This window comes from Rhopilema esculentum, chromosome 14, assembly GCF_057945365.1.
Source record: "Rhopilema esculentum isolate cy_ngs chromosome 14, ASM5794536v1, whole genome shotgun sequence".
Taxonomy (NCBI): domain Eukaryota; kingdom Metazoa; phylum Cnidaria; class Scyphozoa; order Rhizostomeae; family Rhizostomatidae; genus Rhopilema; species Rhopilema esculentum.
In genome coordinates this window covers 3,319,543-3,344,517 of record NC_142828.1, presented here as the reverse complement: position 1 = coordinate 3,344,517, position 24,975 = coordinate 3,319,543, and the positions used below count along the sequence as shown (strand labels likewise).

At 37.4% G+C, this 24,975-nt stretch overlaps 3 protein-coding genes across 4 annotated transcripts in view; 1 reads left to right on the top strand and 2 right to left on the bottom strand.

Annotated features, from left to right (window-relative positions):
• LOC135696311 (fibroblast growth factor 18) overlaps positions 1-22,620 on the bottom strand; it is a 74,722-nt gene extending 52,102 nt beyond the window's left edge. Inside the window, exons 1-3 of one of the 2 annotated variants that reach the window (XM_065215665.2) lie at positions 22,349-22,620; positions 18,365-18,440; positions 9,707-9,866 (exon numbers count right to left, since the gene is read on the bottom strand). The gene's annotated coding sequence lies outside the window, so the exon portion shown is untranslated. Of the gene's footprint in view, positions 1-9,706; positions 9,867-13,562; positions 15,339-18,364; positions 18,441-22,348 lie in introns of those variants that run through there. The other variant, XM_089112385.1, reaches the window with a different exon arrangement.
• Positions 295-20,698, top strand: LOC135696310 (uncharacterized). Its single transcript, XM_065215664.2, has 5 exons — positions 295-1,433; positions 1,861-1,921; positions 8,595-8,766; positions 18,691-18,794; positions 19,203-20,698. The coding sequence occupies exons 1-5, from the start codon at positions 1,399-1,401 to the stop codon at positions 19,800-19,802; spliced, it is 972 nt and encodes a 323-aa protein (XP_065071736.2). The 5' UTR covers positions 295-1,398; the 3' UTR covers positions 19,803-20,698.
• Positions 22,621-23,407: 787 nt separating the features above from the next.
• The window catches only part of LOC135696307 (U5 small nuclear ribonucleoprotein 200 kDa helicase), a 37,899-nt gene continuing 36,331 nt past the window's right edge, over positions 23,408-24,975 (bottom strand). Inside the window, exon 48 of the mRNA XM_089112384.1 lies at positions 23,408-24,433. Within this exon, the coding sequence (XP_088968510.1) occupies positions 24,238-24,433 (196 nt within the window). The 3' untranslated portion in view covers positions 23,408-24,237. The remainder of the gene's footprint in view (positions 24,434-24,975) is intronic.

Sequence of the window (24,975 nt, the reverse complement as noted above, 5' to 3'; positions counted from 1 at the left end):
TTAATTTGCCCATAAGTTTGAAAATTTATCGAAAAAGCACCCCTAGATGGCAAAAAATTCTTCTTTTTGAGACGAAAACGTCTAAGGGGGTTACAAGATTGTTCAAAATGACATTTTTACAGTAGCACAATCATAGCTTTATTTAACTTGTTCTTAACTTTGGACAAATTTTGAGGCTCGCGTTCTTATGATCTTGTTTTTATATAAAAAATAGTGTACGCATAATGGAATAATAAATTTAGTTGATGAAATTAAAAGCATCTCAAAAAAAATCTTAGAAGGACAACTCTCTGCCTTTTTTCTCTGTTATATTTTTATACTTCGTCAAATAAAAGATATGCATCTGGTTAATGTATGGTTAGTTTGCGGACAAAAACAACTGGATGTTGTTAAGACTTTGGCAGTTCAGTAGTTTTGCCGGAAAAAACATGGGATACGATTTTTGTTGACTTATTATCTTCGATTTAAACAGGTTTGCCTTGGTTCTTAGCATAAGCGATTTATCGTATACAAAGAGTTTGTAAACAGGCATAACAACGTAAAGACTTGAATAGACGGCAAGAACAAACCAAAGTGCCATGCAGTCAGGCATAATGAAAGGGCAATCATGCCCTTTCTCCGCAACCATGTCTGGTCTGTCCTGTTTTCAGAGGCAAATTAACAATTATGCCGGGCATTTCCTCAGACTCAAACTCTGGTATTTGCAGGGATTTAAAACGTAAATAGTTTATTGGATTATCTGGGACAAATCTGGACACATTCACGCCCTCAATGCTGATTGAAACTCGCGTTACAAGTGTTAATCTTTGTACAAGCGAAGAAATACTATGTTCCGAGCCACATTGTCGCTGCATCGACGTCACCGCGAAGTCGCCTTTACATCGACCGACATGGTATCGTCGCCATTGTGTAATTGATACGGAAGAATAGGAGATCATGCAGATTTATAAAGTCCGGCGCAGTCGCCCCCCAGTTACGGGCTAACCCGTATAAAATAGGGTTATTCACTTCATTGGTAATGGCGCTGCGGCAGTAGAATTGGCAGGTACATGCGCGTTACACTAATTGACGTAATACTGGTGATTCAAATACACATCGCTCACTGCTTCAGTGTCTCGTATATAAAACCATGCTACGGAGGGGCGGTGATCAACAAAAGAGTGGTTTCTAAAGAGAGCTAACACATTTACTTACACCAAAGGAGATCCCGGAAAAAGCAAATATTCAAAGAAAATTGAAACAACTTCGTCCATACAGTGCGCGTCCGCAGATTGGCAAACAAGTTTTGTCTTTATTAGTAATTCGAAAGAAAGAAACAAGAACATTTTGGGCCAGTAAAAGAAGTTATCATCAAGGATAACACGTGTTTCAAGACCATCGATCACGCAGAGGTTCGAAATGCGGTCACCGACTATAATTGGGGTTCTGCTATTGTGAGTTTTTTTCACTTATCATGTTTTGTTCAAAGTTTATTTTTAATGAAGAGATAATGAATTCGATATTCAATAACGAAGCTATATTATGAACCGTTGGTTTTCCAATTCAGCGAGCCGAAGGATAATATTGCATAAAATAAATTGTTAGCATAGAGCAAGGAAAACTGACTCGATATTTAATCTTCAGTTTTAATAAATCGTCATTTTCTTCATTATAACACGATCCGTAGTTGCTGCTGGCAAATACGCGGGTTTCATGCGTTCGTATTTCAAATTTATTCTGATCATGTTTTCCTATGAAATAATGTACGGCCAGTGCTCAATTTCTCGCATTAACACCATATATTGATCGTCAGCCAATTATACTTATTCATATATCTGTTTTTATCAAGTATTCAAACATTTTATCCCATCTTTAATTAAGGTTCGGGGTCACATACATGACCGAAGCAGGAAAAGCTAAGAAATCTCTCAGAAGTGGAGCGGTGAGTCGGGATTTGAATCTTTTCTTAACGATAGTCTTAGTAATCGTTGGTATGTTTTTGAAAATTCAAGCTTCGTTTACAAAAAATTGAGATGGTTCTGCAGCGTTTTAGCCTTAAATATAGCCGCAAATAGTCGCGCCAAAACTCTGTTTGTTGACAATTTCAGTCTACGCTCAAAAAGGAACTTTAAACAATACGAAAAGATCGTGTTTCCAATTAATCTTCCGTCGTTATGTTTTCAGTATGTATTACTTTTTGTATAAAGAAGGCACGATGGAACACTATGGTTGTTAATATATGCTGCATTCTTGGTAAAAAAAATTCTACATAAAAAGCTAAATATTCGGGCAACCAACGCTAAATGTAATTGAATGCATGATGTGATAAAAATTGTGTTTTTCTTTGATCAATATACAAAGAGCAAGCCCTTTCATGCTGATTGCATCTAAAAACGTTAGAAACGTCACAAAAACTAAACTCTGCATTTTTTATATCTTTTTTATAAGAACCAACATGATTGAAGTTCAGGCTGGCCGTTCTAATTTTTATCCAAAATTTGAGGCTGGATTGTTCTTAATTTGTTCTTGAATTATTAGGGTGTAAGCAATAACTTGCTAGCTAGTGTGCTGAAAGGGGGGTGTTCAGGCCTATTTTGCCAAAAAATTGAGTGAAGCATCTTTTACTTGCCGACAAGTTTGAAAATTCACAGACAAGCACCCCTAGATGGCAAAAAACTCCTCGTTTTGAGATGAAATTTCATAAGGGGATTTCATAACACTGATGAAATTCAGACTTGAATTTCACAGAATTGAAATTCAAACTCAGAATTGAATTTCACAGAAGCTTGTTCTTAATTTGTTATTAACTTGTGGCTCGTGTTCTTATGAAATTGTTTAAAATTTTTTAAAAGAAGTGAACATGTTAAATTCATGAAACCAGAAGACTCTCCTTTATTTTAGATTAATCTAAGAATGGGGCAACAAGGTCCCAGAGCAATTGAAAAAGGCGCTAGTCTACTCGGGGCGGAAACATTTATGTGTTAGGGAAGGTGTGACAAAGTCTGTTGAGTCATTTATTTAGCAGGAACACCAAAAGGCCCTGATCATGACGCCATCCCTCTTGTGTAATTAGGGAAGTCGAAATTAAAGATTTTTCAAACAGAAATAACGTCAATAAGCAATAAAAAAACCATATAGATTCTTGCTAATTTACTGTAAGCATAGTGCTAATTAAGGTGGGTGGGGTTAAGGAGTAATTAGCCATTTCATCAGGGCCCACTCTTCGTGTGACTTGCTCGGTTTCCAATGATCTTGCAATCGTATTGATATTTACACTTATAGCCTATTAGTAGGGGATTAGACAATCAATTTTACAATGTTTCGATATGAAATCCTTGTTAAAGGATTGGCGCACTTTATTCATAGCAAATCCAATTTTCATAAGGAGATGAACGAGTTTAAATGGCATTTAAGTTACACAATCCTGCAACATTTTCAACGCAGTTTGCGTTTCTTAGGTATTTGTTAAGAGTGCTGCCATTTTGTCTCACCACAAGTTCCTACTCAGTCGATTTTTATCCAATCAAACTTAATAATACCAGATCACAGAATTGCGACAACTCAGCCTGTGTGAAACACAAAATTTACCCATGCAGTCTTAGTCGATCCATATTTAGTCAACAAACATGCCTCTTCTGTATGTAAATACTTCATGTAATAAGCTGAAGAACCAATTATCTTATAACAAGCTATTTCAAAGTAATTCTTAGTGTGAAACATAACAAGGTTGTAATGCAGGCCTAGGGCTGTGACCAGCTTAGCTTGCTCACGCAGAAAGAACATATAAGGCCGGGTTTCAGAACTGTATGTTGCTTGAAAAAGAATGGAGCAGGCAAGCTTGCTTGTTGATTGCTTGTGAATCCTGAAGGGGAGGGGGGGGGGGGGTTGTTGGAAGATGTCCTATACTTCGGGGGCTCTGTCGCCAGTTGAAAAAAGAGGAGGCCAGGGGCAAATTAAAGATCCATAACAAAATATTTTGCAGAAAGCTTTATTGTTTTGCACAAAAGTGGAGGTAATGTTTCTTCCGGCTGCCCCCTCCTTTCTTCAGAGGCCCTGTACTTTTGATAATGTTGTTAGAGATGAAAAATATGAAATCGATTCTACTATTAAGGTCTCATTCTTAGCTTAGGGTAATCAAGCTTCGGTGGAGGCAAGCACTGGCTGCCTAACACAGTCTGCCATCGTGTAATTTTGCTACCAAACATATCAGTTACGTACAACAACCAGCAAAGTAAAATTAATAAAATGCTCGGTACTTCAATGGTAGTTGTATGACGTAAGATTTGAGTACTTTGACCAACTGTTTGATCCTGAATATAATTTGTCAATGCCCATCCAACAAGAAATGGATTAAGCAACAGGATCAGCTTCATTTTGAAAGTTCTATGAACTGACGAACTAAACTATATTTCAGAAAGATTCCCCTTAAACTTAACAGAACGTAATAAAACGGTTTCTGCCACTGTGTTCTATAAATCAAAATCAGTTAAACTATGCTCCGATCATGCCGCATAAATTCGATATTACCTGCAAACAGGTATAAATAACTAGGAAGGGATGGAAGTAATGGAAGATATCACGTGAGTCGAGTATCGTTCGTTTCTGATTTTTACTGGCCTGCTCTGAAAGAAAAACAAGGCAAATTTGTGGTGAAATGTACTTAGTTCTGGGCAGCCTTGTAACAACTTTGCGGGAAATAGGGAGGGAGATACAGAAAATGAGATCCGTTTCTGCTGTTATATTTTATCAGCCTGGCTAACGACGGCGACAGAGAACTTATCTACTTGCTGAAAGTAGCAACATTCTAGGCCAAGATTTGTGTAACAGACAATTGCTTGGTCAACCAGGCTAGAGTAAGTTAGCTAAAATTGGCCTTCCTTTTCCTCGTAACGTAAAAATAGCGACAGCAAACGAAACCGACTCTTTGGTGTATTGTCAAGAGATGAATCGCCATATTATCCTAGATTTGCTGACAAGGCCTAAAGCAGTCACAATTTGCTTTGAACATCTATCATGAATCTAGAAACACAACTGCTACCGAGAAGATTAGATAAAAAGAATTACCAGAGCTGCCACAAGACTCTTTCAAGTAACCAATCTATGCATCTTTGAGGCATCGGCGACGCGATAGGTATTACAAGGCAGCGCAACCAAAATACAATCGGGTGGTGGATCTTCTTAGAATGAATGGTGCTCGGTTGCGTTTACACTGGTAAGGAAGTGTACAAGAAATAGTTGGGAACTAAGACCTACAGCAATTATTATATAAAATTGTGTTATGAAAGTGGTTACTGAAAATCAATTCCATACACAAAATATGAACTTCTGCGAGTAAATTGGCAACATCACGAATAATAGGAAACCTGTTTCGCATTACTAATACACTCTTTTGTAAACGCAATCAGAAATTGATGTCAAGTATTACATTAGAATCAAAAGGAAATGATAAAATAGAAATTATGAAACTGCATCAAAAATGTTTGAAGTAAAAGAATTATACTTAGAGGTTGCTAAAGATTGATGCAAGTTTCGTTTTAAGAGAAAAATGTTTACTGTCAGTAGAGAAAAATTAATTTTTTACTCTAGTATCCTGGATTTTTTATAATTAGACTGCACATCGGTAGGTCATTAAAAACTGAAAATATTCTTATTTCTATGAAAGAGTTTGTACATGGGTGAAGCAAAAATGTGAGCACATTTGATTTTGTGTCAATATTGGTCCAATGCAATACAAAGGTGTTGAGGGGGTATAAATATCTCAGAATCCACTTCCTTGCAGGAGCACTAGCATTATATAATACTCTAGTGTGTCAAATATCTTCAATATTCTGTATCCCTTTCCTGCCCCACCCATCGCATGGGGGCTTGGAGGGCTGCAGTCCCCCTAATCCCTGACATTCATCGCATTTAAGGCTCCATTCGGGCAGTTCTGTCAATGAAGCAACACTATTCGGCCAAGATCGAAACCAACCCACGCCCCCCTTCCTCCCCAAAACGGTTTTTCCATACGCTAGGCCCATAAGTTTCTTTACGAGAATGTAGAAACGTGGAACCAGACAACATCTCAAGGTGACCAAGGAGATTAGTACAATCCAAACAATGAACAACCCATTGCCCCAATTTTTATACAATTGCTTAAAAAGAAACACACTTAACTGATGCCTTTAAAATATAATCAAGTCGACAGAGAAAAAAGACCTTTCTTAAAATAGAAATTAAGGAGGAGGACCAAGAATTTCCTACTCTTGTTACCAATGGACATTAATGAGTATCCAGCCCATTGGTCCACAAAAGACGTTGCAGACAAAAGGCAGGCATTTGCACAACCAGTCTGAAAATAATTAGGCTAATGGGTGGCTCTTTAATGTGTCTAGAATGAATTTTTATCTTGCAGTTTATCAAATTTATTGGTCTTCAGGAAGAGCAAGCAATTAACTTTGCATCAAGGTGTAGGGTTCAGTAAAAAGGACCCCCTTGCTAAATTTCAACATCTAATACGAAATTGGAAAAAATATTTCGAGAAATGTTTTAAAATGAAAGGATTTCTTAAGAGTTTCTTATAAACAATAAGATTTTCATCAAAAGTGTACGATAATTCCAGAAAGTGATTTGCCCCTCTTTACAAAAAAAGAGTATCCTATAAGTCTAGAACGCACGTTGAAAAATTCCAGTGCAAATTAGAAGCAAACGTAACTCTACCGGTCGATCGCGGTCCTTAAATGCCATGCTCCCGATTGACAACAGCTGCTGGTTTGGGTCTTTCAATATTTTACTCTGCTCTGTCCTTAATCGCCCCCACCCAGTGCATGGGTAAGAAATTACTCCTTCTTCTTTACCTTTGCCCAATTTTCTCTTAGAGGACGGATCATAACATGTCACAAAAGTAGTTAGAATTGAAGGGAAAATTCCTTTCTTGATAGGAATCATACAGATCACATTGGAAACAATAAGCGAAATTAGGATATAAAATTATTAATGGTGTGTTCTTGGTTGAAAATAAGATTCATAGATGAAGAGACCCGCTGGCGTCAATAAAGTCACGATGTAGTAAAGAAAATATTTTTCTGAAGCTGACCTGCATTTTTAAATCAATGCAAGAATTGTGATCGGCAAATGACTTCACTGATGTTGTATGTTGGAAAGGCTGGTTAATTTCCAAAAGGGCATTAACACTGTCTCAAAAGGTTACACGACTTTTAATAAAACAAAATTTTAGCTTGAAATTGTGGTAGGGAAAACGAAAAAGATTACTAAGGAGTTGGGGACGTGACTTACCCCTCAATCTCTAATGGAATATAGATCGAGGTCTTTGGGGTTAGAAAAAGTCAGGTAGTTGAAATTTGAAAAACCTTGTGGAAAATTAAAGCATTAAAAAACCTGCCCCTATTCTAAGCTATATAAGTCGAGCCAGTAGCCAGTCTTGAAGAATTTTTGCTTTCCAAGACGCAATTAACGCGAGTTGTGAACATGGTACATGAACTGTCAATTTTTTTAAGCAAAAAGCACTCATAATCCTCACAAGTTGAACTACTCTCAGAAAAGTACAAGAAAACAAGATCTTGCTAATTGCTATAACCCCATTCAAGACGAGTTATTCCTTCCATTCCTACCAGCCAAAACATAACAGAACAAATTTTACAGACTCTTTTGGGAGCTCTGCTATTCTATTGTATTCGTGTAAGAAATAGTGGATGAATTCTTTCTAGCTCTAGGGATTTAAAAAGCACGTATTCTATTTCAAGAATTCTTTTGCCAAGCAAACAAGCGACGTCGACTCGTCATGAAATGACACTTTCCTTATCCCTTTGGGGCTTACTCATCATCATAAGGAAAACAGACAGTACTTTTGTTATTCAGCTGACCGGCGGCCGCTTACACAAAACTATGCGATCAATAATACTTCGTAATGATTTTTCTTTAAGCGAGTAGGGACGCCCAAGGAAGGAATTGCTTACGCTGTACAAGGATTTCCAAAGTTTGAAAGGAGTTTCCAAAAATAAAGAGAGTTTCCAGAATTACATAGAAAAAATATACAAATAAGAAGAGGACCTAGAATAAAGAACAGTTTCAAAACAAAGTAGATCTAGTAATATTCCTAGAAATCTTTTAATCTTGGTAGGACAATACAGGAAAATGCCCCCTTTCCTTTACAACTGTCCTTTTCATACCTGCCTCGCTTTTTGCTATTGTTCCAAATATTAAGAGAAAAAGGAGGGTAAAGAAAATAAATGAGGACGAGTGAGCAACCCCAAATTTTCAAAAAAAATTTTTCCACTTTAAAGAAAAACAGTAGCAGAAACATTAGTGGGTGTGAAGAAAACAGATCCACACATTCCAAGATTCGGTAAAACTAGCAACGGAAACTTCTGGAACACAAATCTAGGATTTAATTTCGAGCTGGCGTCGCCACATCAAGACCATTTTATAACTGACGATGAAAATCAATCTGCCTGAATCAACCTGATACATTCCTTCATCCAAGACCATTAGTATTCTATGGGTTTCTTTGATCAATAATCACTTAGAAAATGACCATTTACATGCAGCAATGTCTCCTGTATCATTTATATGAACATCAAGTTGGCCAGGATTAACGCATATAATTTCCATTGCAGTTTGACCTTTACTACAAGTTCAAAGACCATTTTGAGCGCCAGACAACAACATCAGACTTTGTTAGTCTACCTTTCACCCGTGAGACTTATCTCTATTCAAGAGCAGCGAAGGGATACTTGCAAATCGTAGGAAGAAAGATCAATGCAAATGGGGTGCGGAGGTCCTCGTACGGTACGTACAACTTTCCTTTGTGTTTTTTTGTCAAAAGGGTGCAAAAATTTTAAGTAGAGACATTGAAAAGATGTATCATAAGAAAAGTTAGTAAACCTTTCTAGATGTGAAGCTGCTATAAATTAAATAAAGACCTGTCCTTCATACACAATACTCCTATATCTTGCAAAAAAGTCCTTGATTAATTGGGTAGTAACACGTACGTTTAAAATCATATAAAACATTTTCCTGCGGAAAGGCCTTTCAAGATGTATTCTTAGTACTTAACAGTTAAAAGCCATTTCTTTAAAGGAAACACTTTCTATTATAATCATTTTTATTATCATGAGAAAATACTAGGAATAAAAATGCTCCTTTACAGTGGTACAACACATGCGCCCCCGCATTCGCTCATTGAATGGACAACAACTTTGACAAGGCTGATCCTTTAAAGCGTCCCCGCCCCCTTCAGTTTCTTTGCCATCTGGCAAGCTTGTGCGGGAAAATTTAGAAAATTCACTTTAAAAGCTAAAATAAAATACGGGGATTAGCGGAGTTTCCTGAAAAACATAGTTCAAGGCCCCCCTTGAAGTTTATTTATGCATCTAGAATTGTTGTTATTACGTAAACATGAGATTAGTGTTACCTACCAACGGTGTATGAACCTAAAGCAAAAGTTGATTAATCTAAACAAGCGGATGATAAAGGTGAAAAGGGATATCTTCCATCTTTGTAGGTAACAAGGCTAAGTGTATTACCGGATTAACATGTTCGCGTTATTTTTAAGCGTAATTTTAAAAAATACAACCCGAGGTTCATTGTAGAAAAATAAGAAATAAACATGGGCATCTTATTAAGCCAATATATCACTGCGGTAGTGCTATTGAAGCCCGTTTAAGACCAGAAGCGGAGTTTGTATAGCTCTTAGTTGCTATTAGTTTTTGTAAATTAATCTACTTACCTGCCTAAACCAAATAGGCCAGTTTGAATCCACAAGGTGTGCTCAGATTCTTAGGATTTCTGCTGAATCTCTGGTAAATGCGGTCTTGTGAAATCAGGTCGGTCAATGATGAGGGTGCATGGACAAGGCTATCTGTTCTGGGGTTCCTTTTAACAAATGGCTGTGCGAAATAGAGGAAAGAATATTTGAGATTAATTCTGCATAGATAGACTTGAAATCAAAATACTCATACAAGCTTTTAGATGCAGTTTTATTACTACACTTGACATATCAACGCGGATATGATTGAGAACATCTATCCAAGCGACACCCTAAAGGGAAAATAGTTTAAAAATAAATCATTAACTGCTTCTTAGAACCATTCATTTACTTTTGATGAAGAGAAACCGAAATCAGGAGCAAGGGACCAAGGACTACCGGGGCCAAATGCATCTATTCTTCTCATGTTACTGTTGTTTTTCTTTTGCCCCCGGTCACTTAATGCGCTCAAACACCCTCATTTTGGGGCATCAGGCCTTTGTACGAATTTCTCGTCAGTAGAGATCAAAATTCATCAAACGAACCACGCCCAGGGTTCCAAACTGCTTTTAAGGCTTCAAAGAAAACCTTACATGTTTCCAAACAATAAAATTTTCTCAGTTTATTCCTATAAATCAATATTGTCTGTCAATGCACCCGTGAATTCGTACTCATTTGAAGCATAACGCTACGAGTTCAAGGACAGGAGACGTCTTTGCTACTTGCAAACACAAAAAAACACAGTATAGCCTTCAGGTGATGTTGCATATTCTACTGGAAGCCATTACGCAAGTTTGGTAGGAGGGTGTTGTTCAAACTGACAAGAAGTGAATACTCCAGCGGCGTAACAAAGGCACCTTGGGCCCTTAGGAAAAACTGAAACGAGCCCCAATCTCCGGAGTACCAGAATGTCCCATTCACATGTGAAAGCATGTTATAGAGAATAGAATGATGATTTTTCTACTTTCATACTTGTTATATGCTTAAGTCAGAAAATTTTAATGAGATCTTTTAAGAAACGAAGTTTTAAGAAATGAATATACAAATACACCTGGGGCCCCTTTTGATCGGGGATCTTTAGTTATCAAACTAAGGTGCCATAAACTGCGTTACGCCACTGAAATACCATCTAGATAAATACCAAAGGAAGTTAATTTTGAAGGAAAAACGCATAGTGATACTGAAGCCAAGCCATTTGATTCAAGTTTTAATTCAGGCAGATACTCTAGCTTAAGGAGGAATCCAAAAACACTGGGCCATCGATTTGAGCGCAAATTTTCACTTGATCTTTCCAATCCTTTGATCTTTTGCAATAAGCATGATATCGGCAGGTGAACACTGATTATGAAAAGGCCTTGACGCAGAGCGGGAGCATTAGGCCAGGTTTATTACAAATACAAGAAACAAAGAAGCAAGGAGTCCGGAAAACCCTTTTCAGCAATCGAGATCTTCAAGGTAGCAATAATGAGTGTGTGGTGCTTGAAGATAAATTCGTTTCTAAACAGCCTTAATCCTATATCAACTCGAGCAGATCAACATTGATAAAAGTCCTACAAAAACAAAGTTCAGATTTGATACTTTGTAGGAAATATCAACGTATTTTCTCTATTATTTTCATTATCTCCAGCTTCAATCTTTAATGCAAGCAAAATTCTTCTTTAAGATTCATATTGTTCCGCGTTTGCAAACACGGTATCCTGTGTATTTATAAGAAATCTTCCGACAAATAAAAAACTGAATACTTGAATTGAAGGTGCAACATTTCAGATCGCCCAGTTCCTATATCGGTGATACCTTCAAAGGACGAACAAGATTCTTATTCCGAAGGCAGTCTTTCCTCCGACACATTGCGGTCGCAGCTAACATCCTCTCTTGGAATCTCGTATTTTCCCGCCAATATTTCGTGTTTATCAAAACAGCACGAGTGAAACTATTTTCATACACATAACTCGTGGATCAGTTAATTCATTTTCAAGTCGTAACGTAAGGCTTCTTTAAGAGTTCAAACTTGTGGCAATGATCCGAAATAGACCATGTTTGTCAAAGATGTTTCAAATTAGATACTTGGATTTTGGAGAGGTTGATTCAACTGGCTGTATCTACGAAGAAATCTAGAGTTTAAATCTAAAAGGGTCCGCACCCCTCCCAAAAGGTTCTTGTGTGAAAGGAGTTGCAGCGACAATTTTTCAAATGTCATAATAAACGATGCCGTAAGGAATTCCTTACTATTGGAGACATTCACTGGTAAAAACGTTCAGAAAGATTCTCATTTTGTATGCAAAATTGTTAGAAACTGTCCTTAAAAGGGTACTTTTGGACCAGAACCAAATTGAGATCTTAGGTACAGTCATCTTAAGTGTGCCTGAGTTACTTCCGTACTTTGCATCCCCTGAAATGAAATTCGCAGATAACCCTCCTTACAAGAAGGCTATCAACTGGCTTAACAGTGAACGAATCGTTTACCATAGTGAGCCCTTTTCTTTAAGGATAAATAACCAACTAGTACCTGTTTCATCAAGCAACTGATATTGCCTGTCTGAAATCTACAAAGGGTTTCAGAGCTGGCTTCTTTCTCTTAGCGCACGTATGGAATATATATGCAGCAGTATACAAAGTCGCTTTCGAAAAACGTGATCAGTAGGAGGGGTAACCTAATCAAGCAGGTTTTAAGTGAGTTAAAAATGAGGAGATACGCCCATTAAAAAATTAAAGGGTTGCTGCAACTTTCCTTGACATTCTTTCTCGAATCTGGATAATTTGAACTTATCATGACTAAAATTATGTCACGTCGTGCAGTCACCCCCGCCTTGTTCCCTCTCCACTGTACAGGGACTATGCTTGCATGCCGTCAAGGAACAGTCCAATGCGTTTATGAAGCGAGTGGAAAAAAATACTCCATTCATTTCAAAACTGGTACCGAGAAAAGTTCATTCATTGATTAATTCCTTTGTTCCTTCTTTTTCATTGCTTAATCAATATATTTTTCAGCCATTCATTCCTTTCCTTGTCATTTGTTCAATAACGATTGATTTGCTTGGATAAAACCATGGCCATCAACTTCCTTTGAAACTCCTTCCATGTGTACACATTTAAAACCATGTGCTTAGGGCAAAGAATTGAGGAGTTGGAATTGGAACACAAATTGAAGCTGAAACTTTCAACCCACTAGCCGCCAGCTAAAACACTGAGTGTTTCCTAAGCTCGGTACATATTCGAGCAAATAGAGAGAAAATCTTATCATATGTAGCAATTTTATTAACACAAGGGATATCCAGCATAAATCCAAATTCAACCGCAGTCAACTAGTGAAGTGAAACGTCATACGCTGATATGAAATAATTAAGAATATCGCTGCTAGTATCATGAAGATTTGTATGAATCTTATCAATAAAGTGCAAACATATATGGTTTCCAATGATGATAACGCGAAATAAGAATAGTTGCAATAGAAATTGATGTCTCCTTTAGAAGATATTATCATTTCTTTCAGTTCCAGCAACATACACTAAAATGCTTTATGCAAAATGCAATGTAACTTTTTCTTTAAGGGAGCACTCATGAAAAATATATTGTTAATACTAATTTTGACATCCTTGAATATTTCCACCCTTTTAATTTAAGAGAAACTTCAGCATATTTTGAGGCTTTTCGACCACGAGAAACCACGATCCCAGGCAATATATTGATGTATAAGTGTATGAAAGCTTTGTAGCAGAGCAAGAGATGACCAAATGGTAAGGTACCAATTTAGGCCTTGTTCCTGTAAAAATAAAATCACATCAAGTCCAAAAACCTACGAAAGAAAATAAGGACCAAAGTAAAACGATGACCTACTTACTTCTTGGCGACATGAGACATCAGCTATCGAATAAAACTGTCATTCGCCCAATGAGGCTCTATCTATCGATTAGCTAATGAAATGTTTAGCCGCGTGTGCTGCAGCAGTTCAGGCGAGAACACTACCAATGTGCAAGTCAAGACACTCATTAATTTCTGCCCCAAGAAACGGATATGACGTATTTAAAATGTACCAATAAAGAGTTAAAATAAATATTCAGCTTTTTCTTGCTAGGGCTTAGTTTGTTTTTATACATATTAGTACTTGATTTCTGGAATATTAGAGAGCCAAAATGAGAAAGTCCTGTTCAATGTGGGATTTCCCTCCTTTAGAAAGGATTTGAAAGAGTTAAATTAGAAGAATTTCTTGAAAACTGATACCAAAATGTAAACTAGTGACCATTGCAATTTCACGCAAAAGTCACAAGTGTGACCGAAAAACAATGCGGAACGTGTCTTAAGACCAGGAAGAAAAACATCTTTTTTTATCTGAATTGAAGACAAATGAAAGAAGTATATGCTGGATTAATAAAATTCTTGCCCTTTCAGGCACGCGATACTAGGCTGATCAGGGCATTAGTTTTCGCAAGCAAAGAGCATTTGGAGATTAGGGGATTACATTTGTTTGAGCTACTAGACTTAAGCTGATGCAAGCGCCCTCTTCTTAGCTGTACACGATAGAAACAGCGTCAATTAGAAAGAGCAACATGTAATTTGACCCAAAGCCCTAAAGTATTAATTCGCTTTTGACCAAGTACAATGTACCCACAAATCAAGTCATGACCGCTCCATGTCGAAGCTACTGGCGTAGTCCCACAACGCTTCCCTGCTTTTAAAGAGGCGTATACAACAAGTTGCTTGGAAAGGGGGTAGAACAACAGGGGAGGGGGGAAACAAGGGAAAACGAAAACATCTGCTTGACAAGAGATTCGGAGCTAATTCTCGTTTAGTTTATAAATGCTATCATAAGCCGGTACTAGATGCGTTGCATAAATAGTACACACTATTGATAAAGTATTGATACCGTTACCCTTGTATTCAAACCTAATTGGTATCAAACCTAAGAATCTGCAATGATGGCTATCCTGTTTCAGTACTAGGAGACTTTTGGATATTCTGTCTTTTGAAGTTTCATCTCGTCTGGCATTTTTTGACAAGGGACAAAATTACTTGGCAAAAATTGTTGCAAATCTGACTTTTGCAGATGTATTTCCCTTTATTTGCAAAAATTGTCTGGGATTTCCATATCTATATTTAGAGGACTGTCAGTGTCATAAACAAGTAGGAAATTTTGTAAATAAACTCCTAAGAATATTGGGCATCCAAAAAGAACTTTGTTCCTTGACATCGCAATAATGTTTCGCTCTTCAACACCACTTCCGACGGAGCCGAATCAATCTTAAATTTCAAGGCCGAGGAAAATTAGTTACGTCTATAGGGGTTCTGGGTAATCAGTGAAGCACAATATCTTGCGTAGCCCACAAGGCATTAAATTAATCGCTATCGAGACTGTAATAACCTTTTTGTCAGAAATAACTACCCACCTCATAATTAAAATGCAGATTATAATGGTCACAATCATTATATCAATATCTCTTTTTGGTAATAGGTACACGACTAATCATGATCGCTTTCAAATAATGATCATTTTGTCGTTTTGAAATCATGATCGTTTTGAAATCATGATCGTTTTCAAATCATGATCATTTTGTCGTTTTCAAACCATGGTCGTTTTCGAACTATGATCATTTTCAAATCATGATCATTTTGTCGTTTTGAAATCATGATCGTTTTGAAATCATGACTATTTTGTCGTTTTCTAACCATTGTCGTTTTCGAACTATGATCATTTTCAAATCATGATCATTTTGTCATTTTCAAATCATGATCGTTTTCAAATCATGATCGTTTTCAAATTATGATCATTTTGTCGATTTCAAATCATGATCATTTTCGAACGATGATCATTTCCAAAGCATCCTAATTTTCATATAACTAAGCATATGAATCAAAGATTGCACTCTTCATCATTGTCTTCATATGACAATTATAATTTTTGAGATCAAAGAACGGGGTTTGGTCGCCTAATAATATTGATTACAGTACATGAGTGAAGGAAAGAACAGACAAACGAAATTATAAATAAATGGCATTTTTCGTTCCATTTCTTGTTCGTCACAAGAGGCTGTTTTGACATTGCCAAGACTAATGGAAGAGCAATATATTGTCCTTAACCATTACGATGGATATTCATGGATCCATTCATTAGCATACTCAGTCACAGTTTAATAATTCGGCTACCTGGTAATCTGATATTTCAAAACTTTTTTCCTTAATATAATTCGAAGTTCCGATAATTCAAACATTTTTAATTCTTGTGTTTGAATCACCGGATGATGTCTGCATCAAATCTTGATCTATAATTCTTGAGCATTTTTCGAAGAATAATCACGGCGAATCAACATCCAGGCATTTAGGTTATTAAGAGGTTTCGTGGATGCGCAGTCCACATCCTAAAGGGCAATTGGAAGTTCAAGCCCAACACAAAACAACGCGCCTAGCATTGAGGGGATTAGGCACTAATCTCGTTAGAGGTTAATTGCAGGGCTGTGTGTGTAGCACGCTGATCATTTCGCAATAAAAACTCAAAATTAACATGGAAACCTTACGCCAAGAAGGATGCTGCCCACAGTGAACACATCTAAAGTTTAAGAATTTCGCTGGGAACCATAGCAATAAGATTAATTTGGATTTACGAGTTTTACGTGCGCTGAGAAATTCGCATATGCCCGCCAATTGCATGCCACAACGTAAAGCACAGCTCAGACGATATATATTTTATTGGGCTAATCGCTAATTGTATTTGGAGGGTCTTCCAATAGAGGCATTTTCTGTTGGCACAGACAACATTTAGAAATAGTATGATCGGATGAGTGAAATGAGATTTCAAATGGCCACTAATTCCCTCTCATCCAGGTATTATGTGATGTTTTCCGGGTGAAAAAACGAAAAAAGAACACAAAACCAGACACAAGAACAAGGAAACGCAGAAAGTGTCAGAAAACCATAAAAGCTACCATGATGTTTACCCCCATTCAACCATAAACGGCAGCACCCTGCCTCCCCGCAAAAAATTATAACCTTAATCAAATATGGTATTGATCAAAGATTAATATTTGTTTTGGGTAATCTAGTTCATCCAATTGTCACCTATATTATTTTAAACAAAGCAAGCAAACTCTGGTAGCTTCTTAACACCACAGATTTGAATCAGTACCCCTAGAGTCGGGGGCAATGCCAAAAGGGGGCTAAGGGGTACGGCCACAGTACTTAACTCAAGATATATTGCTCTTAACCAAACTTTTTGTTCTCAGTTCCCCTTTCCCTCCCCCCCCCCCCCCTCAGATTATGGAGTCGAAGGAGCAAGCACCTACCAACTAAAGCGTTGGCTTCTACCAAACGCGAGTCAGAAAGTAAACAGGTTCATTATAAAGTTCATGGTTATTAAACAGGTACTGTTAAAGTGTAGCTTGCTATGTTTGCTTACAACGCCCACTTATTTTGTCACAGTCCAAATAGCGGAAAGAGAAGGACAACTGCAATGTATCGACTAGATGGGAAAAGAAACCAACTGTATTAGGGAAAGTTAACATTCATTGCTTTGCCACTCAAGCTGACTGCGGAAACAGCGTCAACCGCTAACAAATGCATAAAAGCCCATCAAAATCAGAATTGTTAGCGATCATTCAAATTGCAAGTGTTCATATCGAGGTAAAACAAACACTGCGAAAAAGCTTTAATTGCCTCGAATTCAGACTTCTAAGTGGGCGACACCCACTGGCAGGCTCGTTTGCGCAGGTCGATCCTATTGACATATACTCGCCGTCTGGAAAAATCAAATTCTTTTCAAACGCAGAGTGGAGATTAGTCTGTCTCAGGGCGTGGTATTTGTAAGGATAAGTCTTCGTGTACACGAGAGCAGCCAGTTTTGGCTTCATAAGAAAACGAAAATCATACTCTAAACTAACATTTTGATAACAGTACTGCCGGTAGATCTTTGAGGCTGTTATCGTACACTCAAGACTTCTTCAGATCAGCAACAAGGGCCAGGGAGACTTCTTTACAAAGAATATAATAGCCACACCCGTTCGATCAGGTCCAAGCTATTTTTGATATATTCAGATACGTTTGTAGAACTCTTATCTACAATAATCGAAATGGCCAAAGTTTTTTTGCGGCCCGAAACATTCAAAACCTCCCTTCTTGGTTCGGGTTTTGGTACCTGAAATCTTTTGCTTTAAATGACTTTCCTTCCGGTCATTAGCTGCGTGACTGACGCATTATCTTGGGCTCAAACAAACGTAGCTTTGGGTATCATCCCTAATTGCCCTTAACCCCCAAAACTTGGATGATTGGCCGTCAAGGTTGTTTGCTTGTAACATACCGCTACTAGCTGGTTCGCAAATGAAAGTAGGTCTCAAAATAGGATTTACCCTCATATTCAAAACGAGGCCATAATGAACGAACATCTGCTATTAAAAAGCTATGCAATTTGTTTCAATAAAAAATTATTTATACAACTTCACTGAAAAATATGAACTAAATAGAGATTGCGAATGGAGAAAATTTTTCTAATGATGAAGCTGGATCTTTAAATGTTCGGTGTGGCTTAAAAATAATTTATTAGAACCGTTTGAGAATCTAAAATCGCAGGGAATAAAAAATTCTAAAGGAAAACAACTGCCCGGGGCCATTGAAATCCCCAAAGCTTGACAGACAATGAATAGATAATGTTGAACTTACGCAGTTAGGGAGATGTGTTGGATAAGAATATCAACAGAATGATTTTAGACCGCTTTTTTGTAATCTCCATGCTATCCTAGAAGAAAAAAGAAATTTGAGACCTTTCAACCTTCGAATTCTCTCTAAAGCTTTGGCGAAAATGTAGAATTGTCATTTATACAAAAAGATCTTAGTTTTGATCTTTGTAACCAACCAAGGACCGTGCAGCATATCACAGATTGAGGGGGTTAAAACGTTTCGGGGGGGGCTATAATACGTGAACGTCTGAGGTTATAGATGGGTAGTTTCTATGCATAAATCTTAATGATATATAATTCTTCTTACAGCTCGTTTCCTGGTGGAGAGTGACAATTTTGGGAGAGTAAGATTCAAAGGAATTCAATCAGGAAGATATTTATGCATGAACAAGGCAGGAAAACTGATTGCAAAGGTTAGTAATTATTAAATAAATATTAATTAATTAATTAAATGTCGCTTAATCACTACGAAATTGAAGTCAAGCATAATGGTGAATTGATAAATCTTTTGTAATCTTTTTCCCATCAAGATAGCATTTTCTAATCGAAGTGGAAACATAAATCATAGATAAATCTTGTTGCCATATATTTTCTCTGCGTGGTAAAATTGATGTACTTTAGATGTTTAGAGGTATGCAATTAAAATTAATTATTTGACGGTATAAACATTCATGGGCAAAATTTTAAAAATATTAAAGAAAGCCTTGTTTATAATTATCAAAACTAACAATCATTTTCCATTAATTATAACAAAATATATGATGTTTTTGGAACCTTGTTGAAATGACGCTGTAATCTATATATGATCATTCTTTTGACAGGCCGATAGAAGACGGAAAGGAAAGAAAAGTAAAAAAGATCGCAGCTCACAGGGAAAAAGAAGACGCTTTGCAAAAGAGAAGAAGATGCGAAGATGTGTATTCAAAGAGGTTTACGGCAAAAAAGCCTATATTTCCTTTCAATTATCATCTAACGAATCGTGGTATCTTGCCATAGACAGAAACGGACAGCCACGCAAGGGTCCCCAGACGAAGGGGCAAAGCAAATCAGTGCATTTCATTGAAAGACCGATCGGAGTAAAAAGAGACTCACCTAAATTCTCGGAGCGGAGTCGACCAAGGCCGAGTCGTCGGAAGACAAAAAGAAACAAACACAGGCAATCTTACCAAAAGTCTGAGCGGAGCTGGCCATTAACACCAGAAAATAACGAAATTAGCACGGATATTGTTACCAAATATATAAAACAATTCAAAAAACGAAAGAGTAGCTTAAAACGTGCGATAATCTCGCTGAAGAAACTGAGAAAGAATGTTGTAGTTTCTAGTAAAATTAGAGAAACGAAAACCAGGACTAGAAATCTGGCGAAATATGGCCAAGAGTTAAGAAGTATTATATCGCAGTTAGCAAAGGATGTCAATTAGTTTAAAAAGTATTGTACATATTTATATTTTAAGAGCAACATCGGTAATGGCTACGTCATATAAAGAAATTTAATAAACTCCCATTTACAAAAAAGGGGCTGTCAGAGCGGCACTTATATTTTGAAGGGGGGGGGTTGATAAAAGACAAACAGGGATCAATCATATCCCATGATTCGCCACCCTGTTACTGAGATATCACAACATTTTTTAGAGAGCATGGGGCCCAAGCACACCCCACGCCCCCTCCGCTGTTTGCAACGGTCTTAAAGGAATTTTAAATCAAGAAGTGAGCGTTTCCTAGTATATATGCTTATTGAAACAGCTTACACGAGGTAGTGGGATAGGAAAGTTGGCTAAAGAAAATTTTTGCAGGTTACTTTTCTATCCAGAATATATGTTTCCAGTTTTGCATACCCAGCTAAGATGATTTTCAGTAACCAGTAGGAGGCTCAGTAACTTTTGGTTACATTGAGTGAATAATTTTTTTACTGTGTTGCTATATCTTGGAACATTTATTAAGAGAGAACATTTAATTCTTTTTCAAGCACAAAGCCTCTCGAAAATTTCCAAAATAACCATTTGCTATTTTTTCCAAACCAGCTTGAGACACTGCCATGCATTTTCCATGGTTGATAACTATAACTGGAATTGGAAAATGGTTTTTTTAATAGAAAGATATTTTATTAATAAAATGTACAAGATTGGTTTTGTAAGATTTCTTTCAAGGAAACTGTAAGTGATGTGTATTTATGCAATATAATTAAGATGTTAACATTTAATCACTAACCAACAATGTTGGGAAGTCTTTCCAAACATATAAATTGAAAATATTGTCTTCAGTTGAGATTGTTGTATATCTGTTGATGGCATTAAATATTATTTAACATTTATTAAAAGTTTGTATATCAATATATCTAATTCTTTTGTGCTCAGATTATTAAAAAAATATTTTGGACTCTTTGAAAACCATTCATATGTCATTTTAGAGTGACCAAAATCATCATTGCAGAAAATCGTAAGGATTTTCTGAAAGTGAGACTTTTGAAAATGCAATAATTACAATTCATGGGCTCTGTCAAAGGTTGAAAAGTAGGGGGGCCAAAGGAAAATTTAACACCCATAACAAAATATTTTGAAAAGAACTCTATTGTTTTGCAAAAAAGTAGGGGGGCCAAGGCCCCCCTAGCCCTCCTTTGTTGGAGGCCCTGCAATTGTCTCTTATCAATGAAAAGGGAGCACTTTGTGGTACTAAGGTTCTTTTCACTACAACTTGATCCAGGCGACAAGTCTTGTGCCAAGGCCATTTTTGAACTAGCAATACCTTAGGCACCCTAGCAGTTAAAAACATAAGATTAACAGGTAAAACAGAAGTCAAAAACAAAATAAAATATCTTTACGAAAATAATTCCCCAAATAGTTCAGCCATCTAAGTGTTCAGCATCATTGCTAAAGGGACATTTGAGATAGGGGATAATCATCTATGTTCGCAAAAATGATTGATTATTATATCAATAGGATATTGGCCCATGTGAAATAAGTTGGTTAGGAGTATGTAAAACTATTTAGATACTGAGCCGTGAAAACTAGTGCTTCTAGAAGAGTATGACACTGATATGTTGCAAAAAATGGACACTGTTTTCGCGTCAGAGAATGTGCTCTTCAATGTTAACCAGAAAGAGAAAATGTTGCTTTTGAGCACCTGCTTTTGAGCACAATTCCTGAATGTGTACACACAAAAATGCAGATTGGCCTGATTTATACAGTGACAATGGCCTGCTTCTGCAGAAATTGAGCTAGTGTTGGGTGTTGACCATGAGATAACAGCATTCTGCCTTATTTCATTGCTTTATACCAAGGGTTTTTTGTTCAGGCAAATCTTGAAAAAACATGACCTGCCTCTACTAAGCTCATTTTTACCAGTTTTTGGAAGAAATGTGTGGATCAAGCTTTGACAAAATTGGGGGGTTAACTACCAAGAGATATACAGCTGGAGGGGCTCAGGGGGCTCAGAAGGCAGAGCCCCTTGAAATTACCAACAAGCAGCCCCTCTTTACTTTACTTTCGTCTTTGAGAAAACTTTCATGTGGACCTGCTTGTACTGTTCAAGGCAAAGATCCCTGAAAATTACCCCTCCCTCACTTTGACACTGTCATTGTCCGTTTCAGCTAGCTACCCCTCCCCATGCCTCCCCCTCCACCAAAATTCACATTTTTCCTTTAGAATATCTGCCAATTCTTACAACGTTAGTTAAAAAACTGCTGAAAACATTATATTTGACCAGAACAGGTCTTCTGATTTGGTGCTTTCCAAATTCATACCGAATCGAAGCTTTGTTCAATATAATAGTTGAGAAGAAGTTTGCAACGAGACTAAATTGACAAAGATCGTGGAAAATGCAATTTCAGGTTTTCAAATCCAGTTACTGTAAATTGAATACTTGAAAATAAAATATGAGTTCTGCAAAGCTAGCAAATCAAGACCTTCCAAATGACCAACTCGGCACTTCTGCACAATATTATTATACACGATCGTAGACAATACCCTACCTTCTCGTTGATCAATCATAGCGGATCACGTTGGCAATAATTCTTTGGCCTAAGTTGATGGACATGGTACCGATTAGATAATTTTCCCTTTCGCCATACGTAAGTGAATGCTCGTGGATTTTCCCACTGCATACGAAACAGATAGAGTTTATTTTTTAACGTAGACTGGCACGATGTTGACACAGGGCCATCTCGAACAACATTCGAACGATGGTGACCCATTTTGATAGTTGCAATCGTCATATCGAACGTAGACGAGAGGTGTCGGCGCGAAACTATCCCCATACCAGTCCCCTCACCTCGCCCTGGGTAGAGAAGGTCAGATGGTGATAAATGGGTCCCTCGATACTTTAGTCAGCCCAGGGCCCCTATACCTTCCAAATTTAAAAGTAAACGAACATGTATTGGAGCAAAAGAATCATGGACAGAATCCTAGCCCCCCCCTCCCCCTACATTATTGAGTTTTCAGCTTCCAGTCCGTCCATACTGAATTCTACTGAAAAGAGCGAAAAATTTCTAGAGGACGAAGCATCGCCCCTTCGCGATTTTCGTTATGAACAGAAAATGTAAAGGGGGGGGGGGGGGGACAAAGTCAACTTTGAAAAATAAAATGAGTCCTTTGAAAAGCCTTTGCTCTACAGACAAGAGATCAGCGATGTAACCACAGTCTTTTCACAGGGGGTTAGGCTGGCTTGTCCAGCCCTTGTTTTTGTAAAGGGGGCGTTTATCTATTGTCTTAAACAAACAGATACTATCAGAGCTGGCTGGTGCGAACATTGGCATTCTGGCCCTTGTCTGTATGTTTAAAAGGCCCGGGGTACGACAGTTGCAAACACGAGAGATGGGAGGTGTGGCAAGGGAAAATTTAACGATCATAACAAAAGATTATGAAAAAAGCTCTATCATTTCAAAAAAGTGGGGGCAGGACCACCTTTGTCGGAGGCCCTGAAAAACTGCTGTCAAAATCCTAATGTTAACAAAACACAACGCGCTGGGCATAGTTAACAACAGCAAAATTTGAATTTCTAGACATTGCAAGTAACGAAAATGAAACAGACGTCAAATAATTTTCATCATTATAAAACATTAGTATAGATTTTACGAGACGTTGCTGTTGGCTTGTTTACTCAAAGCATAATGATATGATCAGAGTCATGATACACATGAGACGCTAGCTGCTATTTCACAACCGAGTAGAATGACTAAATGCCGAGCATAAATGAAGGGGAACTTCTTGTTATTGTAGGGAATGATCTTATGTTGTGACGTCATTATCCAAAGCCAATAAAGTCTTTTCGATGGAAATCTATCTTATCCTGGCAAAATATATCATAAAGCTCAAATGATCTCAGCCCTGACCAGGAATCTAGCTTTTTAAAATATCAGCTGCATGCTGAAGATACCATAGTTAACTCTGGAAGATCCTTTTTTTGATAAGGTTGGGCGAACTTTAATTTAGAAAAAAACAAGTACAATATCAGGTGAAAACAGCTTTTTCAAGATCGTTTGAATAAAACCACTTGTCACTTTTTATTTGATAGGTCCGAATATATTCGATGTCATAAAAGACATTTCGCTAAATTCTAATATCTAGTATCTAAATTTCTAGGAACGCAGAAATACGCTTCAAACGGAAATCGCATACTTATCGATCTATCATCGTGTTTTGAAAAAATGCTTCAACAGACAAAGTCTTGATCCCATAGCTACAAAATGTCTGTCTCTCCTTAGCCTAAAACAATATTGGTTGATTATTAAATGGGTCGAAATTAACAGCTCTTTCTGTCAGCTACCCAATATCATTTAGCAGTTCTTCTACTCAGGCAAATATATGATTTTGAACAGCTCGGCCAAAATGCTTTGGCTACTTCTTGGACGTTACGCATTGTCTAATCACTTTCCTCTGACTCGCTCATGTCGTCTCCCTCAGCCACTGAGATCTTGAACGGATACTCTTGATCACAACCCATGTAGCAATCGCTCATGAAGTAGAGGAAGTAGGAATGAGCGCCGACAGTTGGCGCGATAAAATCTAGCCTCACTTTCGCTTTCTGCTGCAATGTCAGCCTCTTAATAGAGATCAAGCTGAAAAGAAAGTTTGGAACGTGTTAGCAAAATAATGGCCTCAAATCCCTAACAAGAGCCAAATTCTCCAGAAGAGGAAGGGGAATTCAATTACCTTTCTGCATCGGAATGTGTCGTAGAAGGGGCGATAAATAAATATGAAATCGAGGAAAAGAAACCATTCGCAAGTCTCTCGTTAGCTTCAGAGAGGTTACGTTGAGGGAGAAATCACACAGATCATCGTTTAGGAACATTAAACATCGCCTCAGAAAGATTCTAGTGCAGAACCACCGTGTAACAAAACTTTAGCTGTTTCTAATTATGGCAAGTTCCAATCACTTGGAACTCAGAAACAAACAAAGTAGTGTTTGGGAGAATCACGTCGCCTGATAATACATCTTTTGTAACTGGAGACACTAGATGAATCAGTGTATGTCCAAAGTAAACTTTCTTCAGATTATCGTCTCGGTGACACAAGAATCTCATTGTACCAGTTTTTGCCTGCAAGGGTACCACTAGCACGCAAAATTGATTTTCAGCTTTACGGATTACTCTGTACAGAA

What these genes read in the sequence shown, in the direction of transcription:
- LOC135696310 (XM_065215664.2), top strand. Translation starts at nt 1,399, where the DNA reads ATGCGGTCACCGACTATAATTGGGGTTCTGCTATT. An exon ending in AATCTCTCAGAAGTGGAGCG is followed by an intron (nt 1,922 to 8,594) that starts GTGAGTCGGGAT and finishes TTTCCATTGCAG; the next exon opens with TTTGACCTTTACTACAAGTT. An exon ending in CAGGAAAACTGATTGCAAAG is followed by an intron (nt 18,795 to 19,202) that starts GTTAGTAATTAT and finishes TTCTTTTGACAG; the next exon opens with GCCGATAGAAGACGGAAAGG.